Genomic DNA, 18,234 nt, shown 5'->3' on the forward strand with positions numbered 1-18,234 from the left:
ATACGCGGTAATATAACGAGAGTTTCAACTTCATTGTCAAATAATGTAAGAGTGCAGTTGTTATGCCACAACTTGCACAGCAATTTCTTTCAAGGTCACCCATATCAGCTACCAGCTAGAGTCTAGACTCAGGCTCCGGGGATTCCTTCAGTTTTACAGACAACTAACCTCCTGCAAGGCTAGATCGATTGTCCACCTCTGTCGACGACCCATTCTTTGAACAATTGTTTTTCTGTTTTTTCCCCACGTTTCTTATTCTTCCTTTCTTTTTACCCGCGCATCTCCGCTGTCTCGTTGTATTTTCTGTATCGGTATCTATAGCTATATACCCACATAACTCGGTCTTCCATCATGTCCTCGTGTAATTTTTTACATAGATACACTATAGACAATATATATAGATATATTGTCCACGAAAAGGGGTGCGGCTTTGATCTTTGAAAAAAAAAATAACTCGCGGTGGCAAAAAACGAGATAATTTTTATACCGTCGATATTGTAACTCCCCCTCCCTCTCTCTCTCTCTCTCTCTCTGTCTCTCTCTCCCTCTCTCTCTCCCTCGCTCTAGCCTATAATCAGCAAGAAGTTCAGAACTTTTCACCGGGATACAGCTACGTTATTATAGGTATAACCCTTAGTACCGCATACTGTAACTCTCACTTCAAGATTGCTAAACTTCAAAAGATTTGAAACGCTATTTTGCTTTGGGAAATTCGAATGAGTTTGATCTCTCTGGTGGCTATAGCTTTTCCTACCCGTCCTTCTCTTTGCGGCATGATTTATCTACCCGTCATTCCGACCTTGTAGGTATAATTTTGAAATAGTGATTTCAGGTGAATTCAGATGACTGACCACTGATGCGTAACTTCAGGCGACTCCGCACGAAGAGCGTATTATAGGTACTCTCAAAATACGATCATCACAAGCAGACCCAGGATTGGGAGTATAAAACATGGAAGACGGAGTCACATATTACACTCGAACATCAGAAACGTTAAATTGGTTATAAATATGGGCGTATGAAAGTTGGACTGGAATATCAGCGTACATCAGGCACGGCAGAAGAGAACCGCTAGAGTTGTACACGACAGTTGCATCAAGAAGAGTTCTCATGCTCGTAGAATTTATCACCCCTCCGTCTTTCGCGGAGGAGCGTGACTCAAGAGAGACGAGAATACCGTTTGCAAGGGCAAAAAATACTGCGAGCTCCCTGGAAAACCAGATTATAACCTTTCGCTGCTCGAGGACGAGGATTCCATTAGCAATATCGAATTCAAGTCTGCCGTCCGCAATCCTTCAACCTACATCAATGATGATGCAGCAACGGTTTGAACAAGACAAGAGGTTATTGCAATACTGTAAGAGTGAAGAAGATATGAAAATCGAACAAATGCGTAGGTATGATATAGAAATTCTTACTCGCGGCGCGAGTCGGATGCAATCGCATCTCGGTTTTCTTCTCTTTGATTTGACAATCAGAGATCTTTAGGAATCGCGTTACTATACGCGTATACACCGTATCTTACACCTCCCACTAGAAGAGAGAAAGAAATACATAGAATTAGTAAGGGTAAGGTGGGACAGGCGGGCAACGTGCGAGTTTTCATCCCTGGAAGATGAAGTTTGCCGAAGTACTTAGAGAAGTTATACAATATTCCGCGTGGGAGGCGCGAGAGAACGTTTTCACGTTTCATAAGTCCCTCTTTCCGTCCCCCATGGTCCTCACCTGAGAGAGTGTGATGGACACGAGCGTGTAACATACAAGAGCCGAGTTTCCAAATCGAAAAGGTGGAAAATCAGTCGTGCAGAGGATTGATTGAATCGTGTCGCTTTTCCTACCTTTACACACATACCGTAATTTCTCCACGCCATGATTATGACGCGCCATTCTGTACACCGTGAAAAAACCGTCGAACGCACAAAATGGCGCATGGACTTATGACTGCGTCTTCCAATGTATGTACGTACCTTTACACCTTGCGTCTCGCGCAATATCTGCGACGAATACAAAGGAGGTAACTTAACGACGTTGAAATTGCCTTTGGGTACCACGATACATAAGTATTGTACTTTGGCATGGGCGAGGAACGACAAATTGAATTCGTTCATCGTACTTCTCAAAGAAATTCGATACTGCTATCTTATCTCTCCATCATGCACCGTTGCCGGCGCTAACAGTATGTTCACGGGAATGCATGCACTATACACCCATTTACTTCCAATTGCGCATTACAGTAGCTGTCACTATCACTATTACTGCAAGACTACTGGTGGGCATTGCAACGTGTTCCCTCGACGCTTCGAAATCGAACTAAACGTAATCCAACTCCTATTATGCAAGTGACGAACCGAGTCTTGCATTGCTATATATTTACATATTTTTTATTCAAGTATAAAAATTTCAGGATAACGTGAATGTGAATTGCACTAAAAATTAATGTTTTAGCATATCTTTTTGGCAAGGAGATAAATGGACGGAGGGAAAAACGTGAATAACGGGTCAAATTACCCCGTTATTCACATGTAGTCAATTTGTAATACGTGACAATGATTAACTCTACGATGAATAATCATTTTTCCCCCATGAGCAACATAAGTAAAGACCGTAAATGGGGCTTACCCGACGTTAGTTGGTCTGTACCGCACTTTAAGCGATAGGATAAGGAGATAACAAAAAAGCCAGAAACTGGGTAGGAAAAAGAGACACAGCGTCCATTATATTCAGACCAGCATCGCTCACCTAACCAACCACCGAGAGTCCCTCTTGGCTCGCTATGCTTCCATATAAATTTTCGCTTACGCAGACCCTCGCTATCTAAGGCTACTTAAAATTCCTTTCAGAGAGAGAGAGAGAGAGAGAGAGAGAGAGAGAGAAAGAGACGTACTCTCTTGCTCTTGCGTCTCTCCACCATTTCGTGAAATTTCTTTTTTTCTCCGTCACTCCTGATGATGCCTCGCCGTCAGGACAGAGTCCGTATCAGCATGTTGTCTCTACACTGTAGGGAACGTAGTTGGATTTCGCATGACTAGCTGCTTGTAACACAGAATATTGTTGTTACGTATATTTAGAATTTCACTTGACAGACGTGCACGCCAGTTTAATTTCAAAGTTGGATCGGGACAATATGCTCCCTCAGAGGAGGGGTCAGGGAAATTCGTTTCAAAGATTCTTCGCACATCTCTCTTGTCTGCAGAGGTAAATTCATTCATGCTCGAGTAAAGCTTCTTTCCTTTCCGCAGCTCCTTCCATTCTATTCTATTCCCTTGACTTCGCTTTTAGCCACTTTACATCCTGAGGGTACGTAGACGGGTATCACTGGCAGGAAGATCAGATTTCCGTTCCAAGTCACTACCGTTTTTGTAGCATTGGATCAGTCGAGATTTATGGAGGATCCACCGAGTGAATAGTTGCTCCCCGCGCAACGGTCTCTATTTAGCTAGACACTCTGTTATTTAACCTTTCCGACGTTTTATTATACCGTCTCATCACACATTTCGATTAGACTCTGCGGTCCTTCGTGGCTTTTGTTAGAGCCCCGAATTGCTGTTTGATTATAGTTCGCTGATCATTTTTATTCCTTTCATTTCAACTCGAACACCTTATGTATGGCGAACGTAATTTAATGTTAAATACGAGTTTGCGCCGCCCTTTACAGTTTGTTTGCTTCTTGTAAAATAATTATCATACAAACAAACACGATGCTTTGAAGATTAAAAATCTAACGTAACATGATTCTGTGGGAATTTATGAGGGTATAATGTGATTGGAAGTAAAATGAAATTGGCTATAAGAAATTTGAATAGAAGTCTGGAGAGCTTGATAAGTACATTATAGGTACGTATAGTTTTCCATTACTATACGCGGTCGCAGGTTATATGCGTTACGGTACTCGTAAAAATCTATTACCATATGAAACAAAAAATATTTTACCGTCTTTCCCGCAGTTGTTATTCCAGAGACCAGCTCTGCACAGGTATACATATAGGTACATACATACATACACGTATATGGATTACACTACGAATTGTGAATTTTTCAACGCGGTTGTTACACTACGAGGCTCGCTTTTTCTTTATCTTGGGTGGCATCAAACTTGGAGTATACGATATGTGGAAAGTAATAAATTAGACTTTTGTCGTTCATCGTGGAGAGAACAATCTTTGCCAAATAAATAAACGTTGATGACAGTAATGATTTTGAAATTCTTGGAGACATTCTCGCCACGTATTTATGAGAATCTCGCACGTGAAGGAAAATATATATTTATTCAGATTGAAGAATCGTACATTTCACTGATTTTTCGGAACTTCCTCTTTCGCACTCCCATTTCATCTATTCTCTCTCCGTCTTGATTTTAAACATTATAGATATAATGCACAAATTCCAGTGAAACAGAGGAAAAGAATGAGAGATAGAATGAGAAAGAGAAAGAGAGAGGGAGCACTTTCATCAGGGTCTCTTGGGAAATCAAAAACATTTAATATCTACCATCCGCGAAAGACTCTGAGAGATCTCTCTTCTCTGACAATGGATTATAGATATAGATATAGATATATATATATATATATATATATATATATATATCTATATCTATAATCATAAGGTATACACTGTATATGTATAAATATCTCATTTTTATGTACCTTATCACACATACCAGGATTTCGTATACCTATCATTCGTATACTTACTAAGGATTGTCATATTATGCATGTAATAGACCGAGAGTGCATTTTAACTGCTATTATTATTATCATCGTGGTTATAGTTCACTCCAATGTATTGCGTGCAGAAGACGACGTATTACCACGAAGATTCACAGGAAAAATAATGGGATTCTTCTGAAAGATACGAAGAACGTTGTCGTATAAGTTCAACGACCCGTTGCTATTTTGTCGCTTACAATTATATTTAATCGTAAGGAATAGTTTCTTCGTTTTATCAACGTCACAAAAATCCGGGACTCCTGCACTGCCTTCGTTCTCTGCAATTCATCAATTTCAATTTACCGCATTGGATCAAGCTTCTTTCTCTTATTTCGTTATAAGTGTATAAGGGTCATTCCATGTCAATTTAACGACTTTGCGACCGTGACCCTCTTAGATTTTTATAATTTTTTAATATGTTTTTATACATATAGAAAGAAGTCCTCAGCTAAATTTTTAGCTCTTTATCTCTTCCCATTCCGGAGTTGTCGATTTTTAAAGAAATTAACGAAAAAAATTCATGTTTCTGACAATAATTGAAATAATCTAATTCAATACAAAAATTTTTAAGTATTTTTTGATGCTCTTTCTGAAAAAAAATACAAAAATTGAAAAAAAAATTTTCTTCATGCTTTTTTGGCCATTTTTAATCCAAAAATTGGATTTTCGTTTAATGGGATACTTTCGATTTTATCCAAAAAAATTTACCAAATTCTACATTAAAAAACAAAATTTTTGAGCCATAATAGAAGATGGGCTTTCAATAACTTCTAGTGCAAATAATTTGAAAACTACGTTCTGAGAATGAAAATAAATCAAAATTACCGAAAAAAAATTTGTTTTCAAATTATTTTCACTAGAAGTTATTGAAAGCCCATCTTCTATAATGGCTCAAAAATTTTGTTTTTTAACGTAGAATTTGGTAAATTTTTTTGGATAAAATCAAAAGTATCCCATTGAACGAAAATCCAATTTTTCGATTAAAAATGGCCAAAAAAGCATGAAGAAAATTTTTTTTTTTCAATTCTTGTATTTTTTTCAGAAAGAGCATCAAAAAATACTTAAAAATTTTTGTATTGAATTAGGTTATTTCAATTACTGTCAGAAACGTGAATTGTTTTCGTTAATTTCTTCAAAAATCTACAACTCCGGAATGGGAAGAGATAAAGAGCTAAAAATTTAGCCGTGGACTTCTTTCTATATGTATAAAAAAATATTAAAAAATTATAAAAATCTAAGAGGGTCACCGTCGCAGCGTCGTTGAATTGACATGGAATGACCCATAAATATGTGAGAGCAATATTATACTTCGGAAGCATAAGTACTTATAACTGATGATCAGCCTATATCTAGCTACCATGCTTATTTGCATACTTGTCTTTAACACTCCGTGCTGCTGCTGCTGCTGCTACTGCAACGTGACGTGCATTTACTCTGCGACGGAATTTCTAATCAAGTTTTTAATTGCATCTGAACGGGTAATTGTATTATAATATGCACGTGATGAGGATCGATAGATCTCTCTGGTGCAAGGTAGAGATGCGATGGATGTTGCGTGGATGGTTATTTGCTTTAGAGCGTAAATCAGTGAACATACTCCTCCTCTGCCTCCCGCGCAACGCCGTCACACTGCAAATACTGTCAATCAAGCTGAAAGCGTTTCTCCACCTATTCTCATCCTAGCTATATCTACCCATCGACTCGTACACCTATACTAACTACGGCCAATTTTTTGATATACAGGGAATCAAACTCAGAGAAGTTAATTGAAATTTTCTAAAGCTGGAAGGTATGATGATCATCATGAGATACATAATTTGTCTTTATGACAACTTCTTTGTTTTGAAGTGGACACTCTTACAAGGAAGGTATCTCAGGTCGATCTCTCCGATTTGATCTCTTTTGTCATATGTTATAGTAGATTCGAAACTAAGCAGCGCGTATTTTTTTTATCCGCCATCAAACACTTTAAGGCGGTGAAAATAACCCCCAAAGATAGGTACCTAACGGAGTGATTTCTTGATGCGCTTGATGTATTTAATTAATGAAATCACTCCGTTGGGTGCCCATCTTTGGGGGTCGTTTTTATCCCCTTCAATGGCAGATAAAAAAAAATACGTGTCGCTTAGATTTTAGTCTACCGTAACACATTACAAAAGAAACCAAATCGGAGAGATCGCCCTGAGATACATTCCTTGTTAGATCATCAAACCTTCGCTCGTTTACTGATTTATTACTAGTATACATAACTGCCGTGCATCGCGAGTTAACTGGCATTTTTATGTAAGCTTTCGAGGGAAGCCCGTTGTGTACTACAAGGTTATCTGATTCGTGGGGGGAGAAACGGTGAAGTATAGAGGCGGGTATAAAGCATCGATGATAATGTTAGCGAAAGAGGAAAAAGGATGAGGAAAACCACAACCTCACGTATGAATGAGCCATCATCCTTCCGCTTCTTTATCTGCCTGCACTGTGTATACAACATCAGTGTGCAACTCGGATAACACCAAGATAATCCGACGTTATGGTCGCATCAACGCAGGGAAGTTTGCCGTGATAAGTGTATTCACACTTGAAAATAAATCTACACACGCGGACTGGGCAAGCAGAGATAGATTCATAGAAAGATATTTTATTTTTATCCATGGGCATATTGGACAAGCTTACGGTGCATTGACATAAAAGACATGTACCGTAGGCAAATGAAAAAGTATGGGCGCCAAAGTAGGTTGAGGGGGAGGGAGAGGTAGGTAGGTAGGTAGGTAGGTGGGTGGGTGGATGGATGGATGGATGGATGGATGGATGGATGGATGGATGGATGGATGGATGGATGGATGGATGGATGGATGGATGGATGGATAGAGAGAGAGAGAGAGAAAAGCGTTTATTCAGAATGTCCTGGGGCAAGGTACCCCCTAAGGACAACAATGCATTACAATGTTGAACTCTCGATAGAACGTAAAAAATTGAAACATTTATAATTTAATAAATTTCTTAAGGCAATTACCTGCGCACATGACCCACCAAGGTCGGCGGTGGTTACCTAACAGCAGACCATTTCAGACTCCCGTTTTTTCAGAAAGCAAAATGTTTTGAACGCAGAAACATTGGCTAATTCGAAGAATTTCAGTCATACAAGATTTTGGCCGTGTTTTCCTCTTTCGAAGCCCAATCATTGATCAGCGTCAGGATGTTCTAAATTTTCGTGAAATGCAAGGTGATTGACCCGCTGTATTTACCCTGGATAAACGTTGTGAAACAACTGTTTGTAGAGGGCTAATTCAGAGACTTTTTTACTCTCTCGTGAAGTTGAAGTGGAAATCTTCAAGTGCAGGAATTATCAAGACTAATCCGAAAAATCAACGCGTTCCGAGGACGTTAAGATCACAGTGAGAGAAAAGTCACGAGTGTTTCCCTCCGTGGCATTGGTAGAATCTTTTAGCAGCACCAGGTGCAGGTCTTGCGCTCGTTTACCACTGCAAAAAGCAATTCAGCTCAGAGAGTGAGCGAGAACATTAACTAAGAGAGAGGAGGGGATTTCAGGTCAATGAATCGTTATTGCCGTGTAGCGCAGTGCTTCGTCGTTTTCAATTTTCCCGTCTTACGTGTGCTCTTCTCCTTCGCGACCATGGAATGGTGTTGGAATTTTCTAGTTTTGGCTCTTATCGCCCTGCTAAACGGCCTCTGAAGTGTCGTTAGAGTTGCGGCCGGTAAAAACGCCGTGGCTCTGAACTAGCTTAATGGGGAGGAAAACTCGTGCGGGCTTTTCTAATGCCCAATTTGCCTAAAAGGCGTGAACCATCTGCACAACCGAAATAAGGGTTGAAAAGAATCCTGCCTATTGCGTAATGATCTGTTTGCTTTTCGCATGACACGGCTCATTAGCTACTCAAACATTGCATGTTCTAACCACGAGACTGAGCTTTTATGTGGGTTGTATTATACCCTCTGCGAAATCAGCCTCCTGCAAATCCCTTCAGACTTCGAAGCCTTACGAATATACCCCGGTTGGAGTTTAAAAATAGGTCTACGTGTAGGCTACTGTTCGTGATCGCTGAATTTCTGCCCCAAGATTCGTTTATGTGTATATTAAACCTGGACTAGCAATGTATCACTTATAATATTATGTAAATACCTGCAAATACATTTTCACAGACGGAAATGATTTTTGCAATAGACTATGCCGTAATCGCTTTGTAAACGATGAGGAACGAATATCGTGTAAAAAATATTGCGAATTTGTATGGCGACTTTGGTAGAACAAAAATGGAACTACTGAGAGATACCATTGTATATTATAATATATGTATAGTAATAAATTTTCGTAACTCAAAAAGCACGATAAAATGTTTCACATTGACATTTTTCTATCCTAATAATGTCGTCGTCGCTGCAGTGTGTGTATAGTATAGTTTTGGAATTTATAACTTATTTACTATTATTCGCTATCGGATTCTGGTATGGCTATCAGGCTATGTAATATGACCTTCGCTTCTTTTTTTCTCCCCAATAAATAGAAGAAAATAGGTGATAAAAAAAGAAAACGCGCCCAGCTTGTACAAATTTATAGACTTTCGTCAGGCCGTGAGTAGTATGAGATGTATAAGGTTCCAAACCACCTTTGATGAAAACCGTCTCATCGCAAAATCGATATTACTCTCGGGACCATCGCGGCTAGCGGATTAGTTTCCTCGAGAGACCAGACTCTAGCTCTCTTTCCCTCTGGCAACCTGGCTTCTGGCCAACATTTCTGAACGTTCTCTCCCATGCCTCCTGTATTTTTGTCGTGGCAAATTATCTTTTCCAAAAATATACGTATAATGTATTTATTTCACGAGAATATCCCCGAAACTATTTGCAAAACAAGACAAAAGAAAAAAAAAGAAACGAAAAGTAAAACTTGAGATAGATTTTGAGCAAAATGTTTTCCGTCGCATTTAAATAAGGAAACTATAAATCGGTCAACGTTCCTGTTGGGGTTTGTTCTGGTCAGATTCGTGGCGATAGCAGGTGGAACGTGTTGAGAAAGCAGAAAGCAACATTCAAGTATCACTATAATTTCATTTTGAAAAGGTGTGAATTTTTTTAAATCTCAGGGAAGTGACGATGCCTTGAGCTGAGGGTTCTTTTTGAGAATGTATCAATCTGCATGGACTTTGAGTGATAATCCTATAACACGTTATCGTTGAAGAGTTCTGCTATCTGTAAATATACAGGGTGATTTATGATGTGAGAAGCAACGATTGATCATCTGCGAGAGACTCACCTGTAAAGCATTCGTTCCTGGCGATCCGCCTCCTGATAGATCTTGTAGTACATTGCGATCATGATAATGCCGGGTACCCAGAAACTTACGCTGGAGCTGACGACTGCGTAGAATTGATTAACGTGAAATACGCAAACATCCGGATAATTGGAGCGGTACTGAAGGTGTTCGGGTGTCGTGTACCAGCCGGCGAATATCGGCACGAAGCTGACGACGGCCGGCGAGCACCAAACTACGCTGAGCATCGTACCGAGTCTGAGGTTGGTCATGATCAGGGGATAGTCGAGGGGCTGAACGATGGCGTAGTAGCGGTCTACGCTGATGCAGCAGAGGTGGAGGATCGAGACGGTGCTGAAGAATACGTCGAGCGAGTTCCACACGTCGCACATGAAGTACCCGAAGAGCCATCGCCCGGAAAGCTCGACGCTCGCGTTGAACGTCATCGCGAATATGGCAACCAGCATGTCGGCAAGCGCCAACGACACCACGAAGTAGTTCGTTATCACGCGTAGTTTACGGTGCCGCATCACCGACACTATGACCAACAGGTTGCCGAAGAGGGCGCAGAGGATTATGAAACCCATTATGGAGGCCTTAACCAGCTGCAGCAGGACGTGCTCGATATCCTCATTCTCCCTTACCGCACCCGTCGAGTCATTGTACGGCCCAGAATCTCCGTTCAGGATTGTCGTCACAACCGTCGAAGCGTTCATCGAATCGAATTCTTCCTCAAAGTCCAGCGTTTCGTTGTACTCCATCTTTCCTCACCGGTCTAGCCAACTGCGATCAGTCACAAGCCAAGGTACGAACCGTCCTTTTCTTTCTCGATTTTACCACGAGACGAGCGTCGAATCTCGCGTGGGTTTTAACTAGATCAAGCTTTGGCCGTATCATCGTTTCCTCGTCAATTTGTACTGCATTATACCCAAAACCTGTATTCTTCCCGTTTGCTCTTCATCGTCGCTTTATCGTTCTCCAATCCAACTGTAGCATTAAGTAAACCGGGCGAAAATACTGTCTGGATTAAAAATTTGAACTGGTGAGTCGAGGTACGAAGACTCGAGACTCTTTTCTCTGGTTTGGCACGTTCTTCATGTTTGATCGGTTGCCTGGAGGTTTGGTGAAGTTCCCGTCACCCTTCGACTTCCCGCATCTCGCAATGTCCCCCTGAAATCATGGGTATATAACATGTATTTTTCTGCTCGTCTCCGTTTCAACTATACACAGTGTTATTTTTTTTTGAGTACTCAACTAGGTTTGTTGTTTAATCCTATATATTCGAGAACCAGAAACGATGTATCAGAAATATTGAAACGTTCATCGGTTACTGCAAATAGAGTTTATCGTTTACCCCCATCGCCCCTCACGGCCCAATCAGAAAACCAATTACGTACAACGCTAACTTCACAATATTCCTGCAGTATTTCGCTTATTTGTCAAATTGTTGGCTTGCTTAGGTATATCCTATAATAAGAACAGTGCCAAAAACAGTTGAACACCCGGTTTGTGATCGATCATTGGAGAGCAAAATAATACGCACCACCCGTGATCACGAAAAAATTTTCACCAAGGGAAAAGTGGAAATAGAAGTGTTCGGATGAAGGAGAAGAAAAAGATATTAACGGGAGGCAAGCGCCAGCAGTAAACAAGCAATTAACGACGCTGCTTTCAGAAAGACTAGCTTGGAACTTTGTGTGTTTGTTCGTGTGAATCCTGGGTGATTAGGTGTATAGTATGTATGTAATTAAAACCCGTAGCGGCTAACAAGTCAAAGTCCGTCACGACTTTATCAGTCGTGGTTGTAATATACATAAGTATATTATACTCATATGAAATTATTTAGTCTTGTAACGCGTTGGAATCTCAAGTAATTCGGATACTCAATTAGTATGACAGAAGTTCCATTGAACTTTTCATTTTGTAAGAATTTGAACACGTTTGAATGTGAACACGTTTGCAGGAATAGTTTCTATCTTAACGTCGTTGCAATCGTCATCATTATCGTCGGTATTTTTCATTCTCTTGAATTTATTTATGCATCAATACTGTGCGGTTATAATGTCACCTACTTTTGTAAGGTATGTATAAGGTATACATCAAAAAGCAATTAAAATGTCACCGCAACCTATTACCTACCCCCCCTTACGTTATGCGAACGTACATACCTGCGTACATGTATATGTACATATTCACCACTACTACGTGTATAATAGATAAGCACTTGCTCACTCATTCGCTCACTCGAAGTACCTACTTGTTTTTTCACCCTCTAATCGATCGGGCCGTTCGGATCCTTCGGCCCGTGTATAGGTATATATATATATATATATATATATATATATATATATATATGTATAGTACATTAAGTACATCACTGTGTACATATTCTCATGATACGTACACAGATAAATTTGCAAGAAATTAATATCTCCTGATTCTTTCCATCCTTTTACCCATTCAATGATCCCATTGAATTTTTACAACTTCTGCCCCGAACATACTTCCATATTATACCTACATTTTCGCGACTATATAGATATACGTATGAGGGTGTCCACTTCAATACGATACACCTCCAAACCTCACATTCTCCGATTCGACCCACTTTTTCATATTGTTGTTATAGCTCTAAAACATGCTGTTGAAATTTCAAAAATCTTTTGGACCAACCCTTTGTTACGGGGTAGATTGTATAGATTTCGATGAGCGGCTACCAGAAGCTACAACATTCAACTCTCTCAAAATCGATTCCTTCCACCTACACTCATTACCTGCATTGGGAGTAGTGGCACGTAAGTGCATAATCGACGTGTAGTTGGACGGAGAGTATGCCTTATGGACTGTATATAATTGATTTATTGTAAAATATATCATTTAGAGTACAATGAGAACATGTGGAGGAGAAATTATTCGTAGGAAGGAAAATGGAAAAATTCGGTTTGATTTCGGAATATGAGATGAATTTGGATGTTGGCTGAATGAAAAATGACTTTAGAGTGAGTATATGGAAGGAAGGACGTCGAGGCTAGTTAATTGCAGTTTAGCGGTGGAGGGAGCAATCTGCTAATTCGGTATGGGAACCGTGGTCGTGATATGATGGTAAAAAGAGAATGCAGGGTATAACGTAGCTGTAAGAGTGTGGGAAAGGAATCCGAGGTTTGAACGATGTAACACCTTTCTGAATAATGAATTTTGTTTAACTTAATATTTGCACCAATTTGTGAATTCTGAAAAAATTTACGAAAATTCTGTCGATGACGTCGAAGAACGTCCCACTTCCAAAAATGTAGGTGAAATGGTGGTTCATGATATTTTAGGAAACAACGAATGAAAAAATTCAAGAATCCATCTGGTTGATCATTTGAAAATTTATTTCGATAGAAGAATCACTTTTTTCCAAAATATCCTATATACTATTGTTTACATCAAAGTTTATATCTTGGACACGATCATGCAAAATTCATTATAGAAACTATTCAACTTATAAAATATTTTCACTGTTATTAATGGATCATTCTGCCAATCTAATCAACATAACTTACGAATTGTATAATAGAAACAATAATAGATAGTATATTTTATGAAACAAGTGACTCTTGCATCAAAATAAATTCACAAGTGATCAACGAGCTGGATTTATGAATTTTTTCATTCCTTATTTTCCAAAATATCATCAACCAACAATTGAACAGCATATTCATGGAATGTTAGAAGTCGTAAGTGACGCGTTTTGTCGAATAAAATTATGGAATAATCAAAAAACAATGTAACAAAAATCCCACCGACGTTTTGGAAGTGGATGTTGATGTCTTGTTCTACTTCATTGAGATCATTTTGGCGAATTTTTTCAGAATTGCAAAATGGTGCAAATTTTAAGTTTAAAAAATCTAATCGCTCAAAAGGGGTTGGCCAACATAATACAAAAAAAACTCAGAAGAATGTTTTAGAGCTATAACAATAACATCAAAAAATGGATTGAATCGGTTGTGGTGAGGTCTGAAAGTATATCGTGCTTAGGGGACAGCCCCATATATATAGGAAGATCCATGAATTTTCGACGAAAAAGTGCGTACTAATATCATCGGTTTCGTCGCAGATTTTTTTATTGAAAGTACTCCCCGTTAAACAGATTTCTTAATATTTTCAGATTTTGACACTTTTTCGTTTTTTATTTATAATTTTTTCAAAGCTTAAACTCCATTTTTTTCAATGCGTCACCGTTTCTCGCAGTCTGGTCCTATTTACTTCAGCAAGGGCTTATTTCAGTTATTACAGTTATTGGGTAGTGTCCAAATTGTCAAGAAAATTTGAAATCGGTCGAAAAACACCAAAGACATGCAAGTTTTATCAATAAAACCGCATAATTTTCGTATTCTTATAACTTTTTTGTATCATTATAGTTTTTCTTAGAACTATAGTAACGTTGTACACATACTGCGCAATAATGTTGGATTATGTTACCTGGAGATAGCTTAACTGTAAAGAAAGACCAAAATAATGATAAAAGGAGAAAAAGAATATGGGCTATTCCGCGTCAACCGGATCAGTCATCTCTCAGATATTTTTTTAATTTGGCATGTGGATTGTGTGGGAGGAGTTAGATTTTTGTGCCAAAGCGTGAATCTCATAATGCAAAATTCGATTTTTTATTAACAATAACAAATTAGACTCCCATTTTTTTCAAAAATTCATAACTTTGGCAAAAAATTAGATACAATATATTTTTTTTTTCAAATTACGCGGAAAGCTCCATAGAATTTAAAAAAAAATACGAAATGGTGAAAAAAAGTTGTCATCAATTGTTTAATTAACAATTAATTTTTCAAAAATTTTTAAAACAGTGACTGACACGATCAAAAAATTTTTTTAAAATTCTGACATGTTCCTTGAACTGTACTACAACCTGTGAATTAATTCCAGAGGGGTGTTTTTTTTCATTTCCGAGTAAAATATCATTAAAGGTGTCGATGCGCATGAAATTGCGGCGCGCCGAGTCTCTACGTAATGGCGGGCGGCAGGTTGCCGTCCACCGCTACCCCGCGGTGGCGTCGCAGCATTATTTTAGTCATTTTCACGATGTAGGACACGATTGGAGAATCTGAAAAAAATACTGTACCTTCACAAGGCCTGCTCAAAGCGATAAGTGAAGTTTCAGGAATGTGTTTTTCACCGTTTTTTTATTACAGAGATTCAAAATAACGGTTACATACCATGAGAGGGCACATAAATGATAATAATTACATAACTTGCTACTTATTTTAAAATAAAAACACAACCGGCCGCCCGCCATTACGTAGAGACTCGGCGCGCCGCAATTTCATGCGCATCCACACCTTTAATGATTTTTAACTCGAAAATGAAAAAAAACACTCCTATGGAATTAATTCACAGGTTGTAGTACAGTTCAAGGAACATGTCAGAATTTAAAAAAAATTTTTTAATCGTGTCAGTCACTGTTTTAAAAATCTTTGAAAAATTAATTGTTAAATAAACAATTGATAACAACTTTTTTTCACCATTTCGTATTTTTTTTTAAATTCTATGGAGCTTTCCGCGTAATTTGAAAAAAAAAAATATATTGTATCTAATTTTTTGCCAAAGTTATGAATTTTTGAAAAAAATGGGAGTCTAATTTATTATTGTTAATAAAAAATCGAATTTTGCATTATGAGATTCGCGCTTTGGCACAAAAATCTAACTCCTCCCACACAATCCACATGCCAAATTAAAAAAATATCTGAGAGATGACTGATCCGGTTGACGCGGAATAGCCCATATTGAACTTTGCGAAAATCATGCGGTTTTATGAATAAAATTTGCATATCTTTGGTGTTTTTCAACCCATTACAAATTTTCTTGACAATTTTAAGACTACATTGAAACACCATCAAAATAAGTCCTTTTCGAAGCAGTCAGACCAGACTGCGAGAAACGGCGACGTATCGAAAAGAAATGAACTCTAAGCCTTGGAAACATAATAAATCAAAAACGGAAAAGTTTAAAAATCTGAAAATTTCGGGGAATCTGTTTGTTCGAGAGTACTTTCAGTAAAGAAATAGGCGATGAATTTGGTGACCTGTGTGGGCACGTTTTAGTTGAAAATTAATGGATCTTCTCATATATATACGAGTATATATATAATGTTATTTATAACGATAAATCCCTACTGAAATAAAATGTCTTGCATCGTTTTTTTTTCTTGATCGCTACATTTTGAGTTCTTCGCATTGTATTTCGTATCTGTTCATTTTGTTTTATATTACTGCTTTGCTTTATATTCTGAATTCTAGGGCTCCCGCAAAGCGAGGGGGAAACGCGAAATTTATATTCATAAATTTCAATCGCCCTGGGAGTTTTTATCACAGCTAACAACATGTGTGATGTGTATTTGCATGCCCTTTTCACATTCCATACGTTGTACATTGTGAATTCTCTAGATTATTCTATTTACTTCTTCGATCTATACGCTCCGCATATATTTATATTTTATATTATTACACGCGTTACTCCTATCTAGTATTGCTCGTCGTTAGGGCTTTTACTGTATTTGTACTAATTGGTTTCAAGTACTCGCTTACACATTTTAAAATTCAAGGTTCTATAATTTCCGCAAGGATTCGCTTTATCTCAGTAGTTAACATTTTCTCAACTCGGTAACTGCAGATGGATAAACCCCTTGTATATACCTATATGCAGATTATAGATATATCGCATTTAATAATATAAGTATGTAGATGTATCTTTATGCCTAGTTCCTAGTTAATTCTCTAGATATATCCCTAGAGATAAGTTAGCTAACTCTCTGCATACAGCCACGTAGTCATACACACGTGTTATAATAAAGAGTCCTTCTAACCCTGAGACATCCACCTCTAAAATACCCTATAATATATTACAGTAGGCAAGAACGAAACTCGGAAGAGACATTATACCGAGAATCCGTCTTGACAAGATCTGCTCTGACGATTGCAGCTAGTCTAGTTTATAGGTGTAGCCAGCCTTGTAAAAATGTTACCAGCATGATAGGCAGAGTGACCGGTGCATAGTGGATCGCGGCAGCGTCGTGATCCATGGATTCTTAAGGTGCGTTCCGAAATTAGCTGGTGGCACTAAAACTCCCTAGAGTAGAAGCAGAGCTATTCAAGAACTCGGCAGCGCAAAATAGATAAAAAAATGTTTTGAATATACTGGGCGTTTATTTCGGAACGCACCCTTAATAGGCGAGAGGTTACGGCCGACTCACTCAACAGCCAGTCGATTCTAGAGAATTTATTCTTGTCAGCGAAGGTTCGCTTCTGGCTACGAGCACGAATGTCAGTCAATCAAAATTAAGCAATTATTGATTCGTGCGTACTGCGATCAGATCCTTTCCAGAAGAACTCTTAGCATACACGTGAAATAAAATGAAATAAAATAAAATAAAATAAAATAAAATAAAGTGAAGTAAAAAAAGATTGAGGAAAGAAAAGAGAGTAAAAACCAAGCGAGAAGTAGCTGGAACGAAATGAAACTGAGCTGAATAAATGTTTCAAATGGGGAACGAGCGAGCGAGCGAACGAACGACAGAGAAAGAGAAAGAGAGGGTGAAGAAGTAGAGGCTCTTATTGAATTGCGGAGTACAGATGAAATTCAATTCGGTGTAATATTTTATTCTGTTTTCGAAATTATGATTTTTCATTTCGTCTGTATATCTTGGTAGTTAATTATTTTACGTAATGTTTTCGGTTAAAGTTTGACACATTATAGAAGATATACATAAATAATTGAGGATGATCAGGTCGATCTTTGCCGTAGAGAGGCCCCAGACTCTCTGTTCTCACACTCATATAGTATAATCCCGACCCGATCCTATATCCCATTATCATCCTTGTTCTTCTCCTCGTCCTGGTATAGCGAACAGAAACTCAGCAGCAGCAGCAGACCGACCGTTTTTCGGTAGGATTAATGCCGAGAAGTATAACGGGGATGAATCATCCCTCGACCGCCACCCCAGCCGTGTCTATATAACAGGGCCTCTATAAGATAAGGTGGGCACGCTTCGGTCGTAATAGGTATATATGCGCTTCACGAAAAAGACAATGCCGTTCGCGTTTTGATAAGGGTTCTGCTGAACGCTGCTGCTGTTCTCCACCAACGGAGTAGGTGTAATAGATATATGCCGGGTTATTTCGCGCACGTAATTCTTTACGGGTAATTTAACACGGGGTAAGTTCGCCTGGATTGATGCAATTCGGGGTACATTCTCCGATCCAATGATAGATT

General features: G+C 38.6%; 1 protein-coding gene across 6 annotated transcripts in view; it reads right to left on the bottom strand.

The window, feature by feature from the left end:
• Positions 1-18,234, bottom strand: part of LOC107225099 (octopamine receptor beta-1R-like) — a 62,750-nt gene that overhangs the window by 42,358 nt on the left and 2,158 nt on the right. For all 6 annotated transcript variants that reach the window (XR_006903768.1, XR_006903767.1, XM_046736757.1 and 3 more), the window contains exon 2: positions 9,973-11,139. Coding sequence is in view for 4 of the 6 variants with exons in the window: in XM_046736757.1 (XP_046592713.1) it covers positions 9,973-10,730 (758 nt within the window). In the remaining 2 variants the exon portion in view is untranslated. The remainder of the gene's footprint in view (positions 1-9,972; positions 11,140-18,234) is intronic.

The sequence above is a fragment of the Neodiprion lecontei genome, chromosome 4, assembly GCF_021901455.1.
Source record: "Neodiprion lecontei isolate iyNeoLeco1 chromosome 4, iyNeoLeco1.1, whole genome shotgun sequence".
Lineage (NCBI taxonomy): Eukaryota > Metazoa > Arthropoda > Insecta > Hymenoptera > Diprionidae > Neodiprion > Neodiprion lecontei.